Raw genomic sequence first — 11,393 nt, forward strand, 5'->3', positions numbered from 1 at the left:
ATCCAACTGAACTGAACATTGTGTTGTGTGCATTAAAAAATTATTTAGTTTTATGTGTTTTTTTTCTGTATATGATGATAAACTGAACACTGTTTGCATTAAAATAAATATTTACATTGGTTTAAAATTTATTTTCCTTTACATATACATATATATGGAATATATAACTAAAGAATCGATATTTGAAAAAAGTAAAAAATGTGAAATTGCATTCATTTCATTAAGTAGTACTCTTTGTAACATAACTCGACACATACTTATTTCAGCCTTACAGACGAAATATTGCTTTTAACTACACTCAATTTCAACTAACATGATCTATAATTCATCTTTTGTTACACATTAAGGTAATCTAATAATAAGTTTGTTTCTTATCCCAACATTACGACACATACTTATATGTAAACAAAACTATACAGATATGTTTACAGCTGAATCCCGAATTGCGGCTAGACCTAGGTTTAGCTGGCTAGATCTAGGTCTCAATTGGCTACATCTAGGTATAGCCTGCTTACGTTAAGTTTAGCCTTTATCATTTCGGTTAGACCTGGGTGCAGCCGGTCTTCATTGGCTATACCTAGGTGTATCGTGTTTATCTCCGGCTAGACTGGTGCAGTTGTTACAGATGGTTAAACATAGATTTAAGATTAAGCTAATTCGTGTACATTCGTTTTTAAGATTTTACAGTGTATAAAAGTCAAAGAAAACGTATTAAGTCTTCTTTACTAGTATGAATACTAGTACCTAAATACGAGTACATACTATCGACCTATTATTGTCTTAAGGCCAAAGACTTAATATGTTTTCTTTGACTTTTATACACTGTAAGATGCAGTAGTCTCACACAATAAGAGTTCAAAAATATGGTAACCTATATTTTTGATTGATGAATTCATTGAGGTCGAAAATCGTATGCATGCATATTAAGGTACTAGTATTCATGTCAGGTCTGAAAAAATGAATGTACACGAATTAACCTATCTTAAATCTACATTTAACTACATGTGACCAAAGAAGACCGGCCAATACTAGGTGTAGCCGCTCTTCAGGGTTTTACTGTGACAGATAACAAACAGATATTTGTTATGTCAAGATATCATAAAAGTGTAAGCACATTTAATACAGTTAGTCTTGTTTGCATATAAATATACAATGTGAAATTTTAATAATAGTAGTTACACATATTTAAAAACTAGAAATTATCATAAATTTTATTGAAACATGCATAATAAATAAACCATGATCTAGTCTGTCTCTATTACTGAAAAAAAATTGAAGACTACAAATTCACAATACGAACTTGTAGATATGTTTTATGAAAAATGATGATCACAAACTAGGTGCACCTGATAATTGTTAATTTACAGAGTAATGAGTCAATCAAATTGGTTATTGAACAACAAAAACAAGTATTTTAGTCTAAAAATGACATATAACATATTAATTATGCTGCCAATAATATATCCCAATTAATCTCATTATTGTAAACCTCCTGTTCAAGCCAAGCCTCATAGTTTTCCTTAAATTCATCATCAAGGTCTATGTTACCTTCAAGAACACTGTTTATATCAGTTTCAAGCGGTGTCAGATCTATCTCTTGGTCTCCTCCAGTGCCATATCTCCTGTGATTGAAACGGTCCACACTGACCCTCAGAGCACACTCCTCATCTTGAAAATCCCAGGGTCTTGCGTCAACATCATTCCCAAATGCCCAATCATCATTGAGCCTGTGTCGTACTTTAGAATAAATAGCACTGATTGTTTTCATGTTTGTTTTTCTCCATTGTCTACCCAAGTATTTTGTTTGCATTTTAAGTAACTTCAATACATAGAATTGCATCAGTGCATGTCTGACTTTGAGTGTCCGCTTCAATATGGGCGCACTTTTAAAAACAACCAACATCATGATTCTAGCATTCTTCCATTTTGTCAGTTTGTTTAAAATTCTTAATAAATTGATGCATGAGAAGACATTCCTCCATGAATATAGGACTGATAAATCTCCAATATCCAAACATTCTTTAGTCAATTCTGGTTGCTCTCCAATGACACATGCAGGGAAGTCAAATATAGGAATGGAGTTCTTGGCTCCCACATAAGACAGAATGTTTTGATTGAAGAATTTTAATACCAAAGGCATACAGTTAGCATACACCAAGTGTTGTGACATAAATTCAAATTGGTAAACATGATTTAGCTTGAAATGCTTCAATAGCAATAATAAAATGCCTGTAACAGCTTTGACAATAATCTCTTTATGGCGATTGACATCTATACCAAGTTTCAGTGACTGTAGAACTGTCATTGGCATTTCCTCAGGCAGCAAGTCTGCCATTATGTTGATTGAATAAGTCTTAGCTGTAGATGTTGGTGCTGCAGCAAGCAAAATTTTCAACAAAGCAATCATATACTGGGGCAGGTTTGGGAGCATAGCTCTGTAGAGTATTTCAGCTTCTGTTTCTTCAACTTCTTTCTCTCCCTTTGTGAGTGGACTTCGAGCTATTTCCATTTCTCTTTCTACCTGAATTTCTGATAAACTTGTATACATGTGTTTTTTTAATATTTCTATTCCCTCATGTATAGGCTGTGGTAGACCTGCAATAGTTTGCCTATCTCCTGGTAGAGAATATCCCACAAATTTTATCCGGACATTATCCAAAAACATGTCAATATCTCTTTGACGCACTTTAGACTGCCACGGTAGACTTCTTGGCAAGGGTGGCGGTGGAGGGGGACTATCAAACTGTTTGAAATACATGTAATATGGACATTGTTGGTTTTCATTTCTCTGATTCTCAGAAGGCATGGACTGGAACTCCATAGAATAATCTTCTGAACCATTGCCAGTTTCTTCTTTGTCAACAAATATTTGTTCATCAGATTCATCCAAAGAAGTTTGTTTCATAAAAGTTTGCCGCCGTAAAGCTCTTTCATTGACATCTTTCACATTCAGTTTTCTCTGGCCAGGATTCTGATTTTCCAGCATATCAGCTGCACTGGGAGGAGGTGAACTGGCACGCATTCCTTTAATAATTTCCAGAGTGTCTTCAGATAATGGTTCCAGTCCATATTTTTCTCTGAGCTTCAATTTTCTCTCTTTCAACTCTTTTGAACCACCCAAATAGACAAGGAGCACTTTCCATAATAAAAGAAGCACTTTTTTCATGGGAAAATGTGGAGTTGTTCCAGCACACAAGTGAGTCACCATACTTAGCAACTTAACAGGCAGTAATTCATCTCCAAATGGAGTGCCTAGTTCTTCTTTAAAGTTTTTCACTAAGTGAGCATATTCAGATTCTGGGTTGTCTTTCTCAGTTCTCATATATTCTGTAATCAAATATAATACTGATAAAATTACTCGTAGATTGGTTGAGTCTGCCAAAGATTCAGCTAATTTCCTGGAAGCTATAGCAGTATTGCTGTGAACTATTTCTAAATTCAAAAGTTCAACAAATGCGGCAAATGTGCCCATATCGTATAAAGTCATGATATTTATGCGAGCCCAATGGGCTTGCTCTGAATCAGATTGCATTTCAGCCCAGCATCCCTGTGCTAGATAAAAAATACATCTCGTAGCCCGCATGCGGATCTCAGTCACAGCGACATCCAAGTGTTCCAATAACTTCATTATCACTGTTCGTTGTTGCATATTTGTGAGTCTTTGCCAACTAGGAGGAAAGTTGAATTCCTCCATTATATCTTCGAAAGCTTTTACATTGAGCTGAAATTCGGGGTGTTCCGTGTAACTATATAGCTCTGCTATCTCGTTAGCTTGTGTGTCGCAGTCATCGTATACGAAATCCAGCTCTGGGCTCTCCATATCATTCACACAATCTCCTTCTTCCATGGTGCGACGGTTGTTATTATGTACTACGGTTACGGGCAGTTTTACTCTTGCACGTCTCCCATTTCCATTAGTTCCCATAATGAATATTACACGATCAAACAAAAGAACCTTCACATTTTCAAATAAATAGTGGTGAACGTTTATAGTAAAAAGGAACAATAATAAATGTATTAAGCAGTCTCAACTTGGCGAAATGGCTGGCTGGCTCTGGCTGGCACTGGCAGATTGATTGACAGATCGTAAATGTTGCCAGCACGTATTTATCAGGGACAAAAAAGCAACAACATCTCATATGCCTTTATCAAATATTTTTGCTTTTGCTATATCTTCTAGCTATATTACGTGGGATGAAAGAAATAATACCTACTAATATTATTAGGCAAATAATTTGACAAGCTGATTACCACCTAAAGCCATATGAAAAAAACTAATAAAATGGGTTTATATAATCACGGACACGGATTACAACATTATAGAGTAAAAAATAAACCCTGTTATTCATTTAAAATGTTAGAGCATTCTATGTTATAATAGGATGTTTTGGATACTGTCGCCATGGATTTAGTACGTACTTCATATAGAGTACCTACTAATAGGGCATATTACGCAAAGCTCAGCACAGATGGCGCTACTGGTACAACTAAGGTACACAAACATTGAGGCAAAAAGCGCCAATTTTCAATATTGTTGCAGATTTACGACCAAAAATACCTTCTACGCAATCGTGGTGCGAGTTTAAAGGAAAAAGGAAGGATTTAGTGGATTATTGAATAGGCTTTCAGAACACAAAGTGTTAAAATATAAGACGAATTTGCTAAATGATTCAAGTCCATTGTAAAACACAATTACCTTTATTATAATTATTGAACACTAATTATGATATCACATTGCACTATTTGTGGGATTGGGATATGTATATACTTTCCGACCACCACTTCTTCAACATAATCCATTAACCACTTCCACCCAAAAAATATTCAAATCAAAAATATAAACACAAAAAACCGGCTATAGGTTTAACTTCGTATATGACGACACATATTTATAGCTTCATATTTCATTTTCAGCTCTTTGTCGCCTTTGAGTACACTTTTAAGACCATTCAGTTTTAGACCATAAGAAAACTGAGAAAACTGAAGGGCGGTTAACTGGTCCTGAAAATAATAACACCATCTTAGGTTAAGTTCTGCATTATTAGGTCAACTGTGGTGATAAACTGCCTTGAAAATAAGCCGGGAATGTTCGTTATTTGGTTAGATATTTCTATTCTCTTTAGAGCCAATCATTGTCTTTATTTTTTTTTGTCTTTGTTATACAGGCAGTGCCATCTACGCTATGCTCTGCCGCGCGCAGGTCCCTTTCTAAATCTATGGCTCTACCATAGATAAAATAAAAATGACTCTACCTACTTTGCATAAGTAATATTCCTTGTATACTACTATAGATACTTTCCGATCAAGAGTGAGGCCATCATCCCAAAAAAAATACTACCTACCTAATAGCTATTATGATCATAGATTTAGCAGGGCCAGGCTAGCTAAATAAGTCAAGTAATTCCAGATATTCCAAATATTAAAAATATTTTTAAAATTTTTTCACTTGAAAATGACTGTTATAAAACTAAAGCTAAGACTGGTTTTTTTAAAGTGCTGTGCCCAGTAGGTTAGGGTATATAACGTTCTTGATGGCCGCCCTCGAATCGGTATATCAGAAGTATTGATGTTCTGCTGGAAGGGATTCCGCGCTTAACTCGTATACCGAATACTCGTATAGGAATTAATTCCTTTCGAACCTAGACTAACCAACTTAATATTTTTCTTAACTAAAAAAATCTTCAATATCTACTTAGGTAGGTACATACTTACATTGCATGGTCGATCTGTATGTCTGAATATGAAATTTGCCAAGTTGCCCTTGGTTGCCCTTAATTAAATAAATCATTATTTTTTGTTTTTAGTATGATTAAATGTGCTTTGGTTTAAATCTTTATCAAAATCAAATCAATTATTCAGAAACTATACCTTCCCGGGCACTTTTTCACGTCATTTTCTAAATTAAATACCTAATATTTACCAAAGCTACAAACTACTAGCAATTCGGAACGAGACATTGCTGTCACAGTTACCTAAAGGTAAGTAAGGTGTTGTTAAAAATTTGTAGTTAGGCGACTAAAGGTAGGTAGTAATACTAGAGTCCACAAGTTTATAAAATAAAACATTTTAACAATATAGAAAAATGTCGAGTTGTGAAAATCTAGGTAAGTACTTATATAAAAATGTGTATGTTGTTAATGTAGAAAATTGGTTTAATTATAGTACTTCGATTATTATACTTAGGTAGTCTTTTTTTCTTTTTACACTTTAGTCGCATGACAAAATCAGATACATAGGTACCTATAAATACAAAAGTAATAGGTAGATACGTCATATAATTATTCATATTAAATAATATAATTATTATATATTAAATAAATATATATTTATATATATTTATTTAATATATAATTATTCATATTTTCACCAGTTATAAAGCGCCCCATTCCGCCCCCCTGCGGGTCTTAAGTGCCCCGCTCGGCGGTAAAAGGATCCATTGTTGTATTACAAATGTTCGGATGTCATATTCGCGACGGCTGACGTGGGAACAAACCATATTGCTCGCTTAGGTATCATTAAAAACCTTTATATCTTGGAGGTAAACTGATCCATTAAGTAAGTAATTTACTTCAGCGTATTTGTTTGATAGTTCGTACCAATATAATTCCGTAGGAATTGTGTATAAAAATATTAACTATATTCCGGGTTTTATTCGACCGTAGAAAACAGTTCATATAAAATTGAGAAAAGCTTGGCCGCCAGATTTTGTCGCCTGTAGATACATAACATAGGTAAATCCATAGGTACTTATTAAAGTTTACTAGCTATTGTTTGTTTGAGTATCAATCTTACCCAGATTCGTGCACCTTGGAAGACCTTATAATGGGCATATAATGGGCTTATAATGGGCACAAATAAGGCGCTGGCCGTGGCAAACTTTCATTCCGGAAAAAATAATAATTTACGTATATGTATGTCGCTATTAGAAATGTCCACGAAGAAGAAGAAGATATTGCTCGCGCCTCTGTCTGCGGCTAAAAATAGCATATGTTACTCCAGCCAGCAGCCCCGTAATCGCAGATAATTGGGGAGCTGAGGATTACTTAGATAGGCTTTTTAGTCGGACCCACGGGCAGCAACTTCTTTATCTTCATAGTCGTACTCCTCATGACTGAGGGTCGTGGTCATTACGTGGAATGAAACACACACAACAACTTTTTTGGCATTATTAATGGAGTGGTTTGCCATTGCCTTCTCCATTTCATACACAAGTTAATAATAATCAACCAGTGTGCAGGTTTCCTCACGATGTTTTCCTTCACCGGAAGCAAGTGATGGTCTATGAAAACTACTATACATGAGTCAGATTGGTATACAAACTCATGTGGCACGAGTAGGATTCGAACCTGGGACCTTTCGGTCCACAGGCGGGCGTCTTAACCATTACACCATCACCGCTTCTAATTTGAGTTGACATTGGCCAGCAACTAAATAACTATACATTTGAGTTGACATTGACAATCCTTAACAGCTGAGCTGATGGAGCAACGACTTCATTCTCAAAGATGGTTGAGGTCACACAGCTCGGTCATAAAATCAGGGCCGATTCCTCACAATATTATGGGTACTTAACTAAGTACTTATATAGGTACTTACCAACACCTCAAAGAAATCGCATTTGTACATGTACTTACCTCAGATGCACTTAACAGTTATACTTACGCGAGCATTCAAGATATAATCTCCTTACATTTTCCGCTCTATAACCCGTATAATCTTCCACATCTTCGAATGACATTCATTTCTGCAGTAACCTTTGCGACGCACGCTATATTTGTGAACTAAAATGGTAGAAATCAGTCTCATAATTGCTTTCATCTTAATCATTTCAAGGAGTTTATGTGTTAAATTTGATAATGACTTGAATGTGAATGATATTTTACGTAATGACCTGATGCCTACATATTTTATGATCAACGGGGATAAGAAATATGATAATGTTAGTGACACCAATATCAAAGGACTAATTGCAAACGGATCCATTGACGCAGCATTTTCTACGCTTGCTTTTCATAGGTATGTTCATAAATGTACGATTTGCTAGCAACCTAAGATACCTCTAAGTATAATCTCAATTTAACGAATATCTGCCATAGGTCCACGTAAACTTGACTTTCGAGTTTTGTAACTCTAGGCCAAAACCAAGGTAGGCTTATTGGTGGAATAAGAATTTAACTTGTATAGATACAGTATCGCGTAAAGTAAAATTTTAACGGACAAATTTTTGTTGGTAGCCGATCGTGGTTGAACCCTCAGGTTCACTTATTATAATAATGCATTGTTATGGAAACTGAAGCGACTTGTAAAATTTCAACACTGTAAGTTAAGCGGAAGTAGGTGTTAAATTTGTAAGAGTTGATTACAGGCATACATATGGGACAAGGTGAACTAAAAACGCTTGTAATTCTTGTTCGAAGAGCATCTCATCCATAACAGTTCTCTTATTATTATAATGCCTAGGTGGATTTAAATAAAATTAGAAATAGAATAGAAGAAAGTATATTTATTTAGATTTATAAGAACATTTTCATTGCAAAAATGTACTACAAGGTATAGTAGAAATACCTTATGCATGTGCCAAATGATACAAAATAAGATGGCACTAACATATTTTTTACAATAGTATCAAACTATATAGCCATTATTTACTTGACTAAATTTGTTTTTTTTTAATTCAATTTAATTTAGAGAAATGATGAACGAATATCATTGTCGCAACTATATCGCTGAACAAATACTTGAAGAAATGGGTAAAAAGGTACTGCAGAGTCGCCTGGGAGAACCTTTTGCGACTGGCGCTACAGATGCAAGGATTACGAAGCGAAACCAAGACCTAAGGGACAATTTCATGTATGACATAGGCTCTGCTAACTACCAGGAGTGGTTAATGAAGTAAGTATGTTCTAGATAATAGAATCCCAGAGCCAAGATTCTTAATATATGTGCCCTAAAAACCGTCTTGCTACCGTTACGTAGATTTCATAAGCATTCGTTATCTTATTCCTAGAGTAACGAAACGGCCAAGCTAGTTAACCAAACCAGACTAGTTAACCAATCTTCAAATAAAGCAGATATTTTACAAAGTTTTCCTACATCATAGTGTTATTCCTGGTGTTAATAAAACATTGCTCGATTCTATGATTTAAATTAATTATTTTAATTTTTAGAGTAGCAGCGTTAAACAATGAGTTTCGTAGTAACAATCCTTCATTGGGATTGAACAACTTGATAAATTCTTCACTTCCGTTAGATCAGGGAAACTTCCCATCAAATAATCAGGTCCAGCCACATGTTTCTCAATCTCGTGAATATGAGGTGTTTGAGAATGGTGAGCAAGGCATTTATCCACCATATGCTGACTCGGGCATGGGTCAGGTCCAAGGAGTCGATCTATCGAAATATAGTAAGTAATACAGTCACAACTTTCTCAATAGTTCATTATCACATACTTTCTTATTTACGATTTCTGTATTTGAAGAGATTTGCTCATTGTAGCACAAAACAACAAATAATAATAAAAAGTTTTGATACATAAATACTTGTGCCTGATTTTTTAAGCTTTTTTTATGAATTCTTTCACAGATAAAATGTTTGAAAACTGCTTATTAATAATACAGGACAAACAGTTCATATTATGTTCTGACAGTTATATACTTAATATAATGGCGAAGGAAAGCTCATTCTTCAATGACCATGAAAATAATAGTATTAAATAAATATGTCTTATACTCTAATTTAATTAACGTGTGATATATATATATATATATGTGTGAATATACCTGGTATTGAAAGTGACATTTTCCAGGTGGCGGGTACGAGTACCACATGCCCCCGCCCCCGCCGCCATTGTTCCACCACCCCTCGTCCCAGGTCCACGACCACGACCACGCAGACCACGTGGAAGTGCCGGTGGTAGAAAGAGAAAGCAGTCACGGCCTGGGCATCTCAGACTTGTTCGACATCTCTCTCACAGGAATCGCCTTTTTGTCCTTTGGGATGTTTGTGTTACAAGTTCTTATGTGCATTACTATGGTTAGTTTTTGTTGTGTAATAATCTTATTAGCTAAGTAAATGGTTAAAGTAAGTATAAGATAACAACTATCGTGCTAATCTAGAGTTACGTGGCCTTAGATTTTGCAACTCTTAGCTCAGTCTACCCCGTAAGGGATAAAGACGTGATACTGTATTTATATCTTATATGCATTATCGAACAACCCTTTTAAAAAATCATTAATCATAAAGTTGATAGTCAGGTCTAAGCTAACCTACGTACGTTTTTTGTTACGTACTTAGGTAGGTTAGGAACGTAAAACAGTCAAAATTAATTATAATTTATTTTACCTATTATTTATTTAGGGAAAGTTGTATGAAATCCTGAACTGAACTTATAACTGAACCCTATTTTTATCACTAAAGTAACCCTATTTCTTAACCCACAGAATCCCCAACAGCCCCAGCTGATGCAAGTGGTGGACAACAACGGAGACTCCATGAACATAGAGGATATATTCCGAATTAAGCGCGATGTGGACGGTTCACGTCGTCCGATGGTGACCGCTGTTAATAAGCTAGCTAAATACGCCCTTATTGCTATGAAGCCAAGGTCTTTGCCGTGCTTGTATAGGGTGTTGTGTGTGGGCAACAAAAAGGCAAGAGGTTTTCGAGATAACAATCGATATTGGTTGCCTGTTTGGCAGTAAGTAAGATTAGACTCAAGTTTATATTTAAGTTCAGCTTTTCTATAAAACAATCGCTTATATTAGAAATGTTTAATGTTTAGAAAGTAATGTTTGACATGGTTGAAAGTTTCGATTTAGCTCCATAGCTAAATCGAAATCTAGTTCTGTGGTTGAAATTTAGGAAACCTAACCAATTCCTACTTGGAAATAGTCATCCTCACTGTGTTCGGGATGGGTGTTGATTCTTTCAAACCTTGTCTATCAATCTATTATTCCCAAATTAATTAGTATGATGTTGACCACAGTGCGGGCGTGGCTTGGATCCGCGGCGGAGCCCTGGGCGCCCTCCGCGCGGCGGCACTTGGTTTGGGCGACGCAGACTGCGACCTCCTCTACCCGCCCGCCCACTGCCAATAAATAGCAAGGAGAACCGGAGGATAGCAAAAGCCTACTACCACTATTAAAACTGGCTTGTAGACATTATCGTCAAAGATCATCGAAGTCGTCGCTTCGTTAAGACTGGCAACTTCATTTCTTTTTAAAAATAAATCAGATAGGTATTTAAAAATAGAATAAGTATAAGTATGAGTATAGAAATCATCTTGACCAGTTTTTATAACGCTTTAGATATAGGTAAAAATAAAATGCTTTTGAAGTTAAATATATATTTTTAATGGGAGCGAGACGAATATTTTTTTACACTATATTTACAAT

General features: G+C 35.4%; 2 protein-coding genes across 2 annotated transcripts; one reads left to right on the plus strand and one right to left on the minus strand.

Annotated features, from left to right (window-relative positions):
- Nucleotides 1-110: 110 nt before the first annotated feature.
- Nucleotides 111-4,067, minus strand: Strip (Striatin interacting protein). The gene has a single exon (XM_053747265.1). It carries the CDS (start codon nucleotides 3,923-3,925, stop codon nucleotides 1,445-1,447), a length of 2,481 nt encoding a protein of 826 aa, XP_053603240.1. The 5' UTR covers nucleotides 3,926-4,067; the 3' UTR covers nucleotides 111-1,444.
- A 3,688-nt stretch (nucleotides 4,068-7,755) lies between these two features.
- On the plus strand, nucleotides 7,756-11,301 carry LOC128671537 (uncharacterized). The gene is made up of 6 exons (XM_053748073.2): nucleotides 7,756-8,016; nucleotides 8,689-8,892; nucleotides 9,168-9,403; nucleotides 9,806-10,032; nucleotides 10,440-10,696; nucleotides 10,985-11,301. Exons 1-6 carry the CDS (start codon nucleotides 7,787-7,789, stop codon nucleotides 11,094-11,096), a joined length of 1,266 nt encoding a protein of 421 aa, XP_053604048.1. The 5' UTR covers nucleotides 7,756-7,786; the 3' UTR covers nucleotides 11,097-11,301.
- Nucleotides 11,302-11,393: the final 92 nt, after the last annotated feature.

Source organism: Plodia interpunctella, chromosome 7 (assembly GCF_027563975.2).
Source record: "Plodia interpunctella isolate USDA-ARS_2022_Savannah chromosome 7, ilPloInte3.2, whole genome shotgun sequence".
Lineage (NCBI taxonomy): Eukaryota > Metazoa > Arthropoda > Insecta > Lepidoptera > Pyralidae > Plodia > Plodia interpunctella.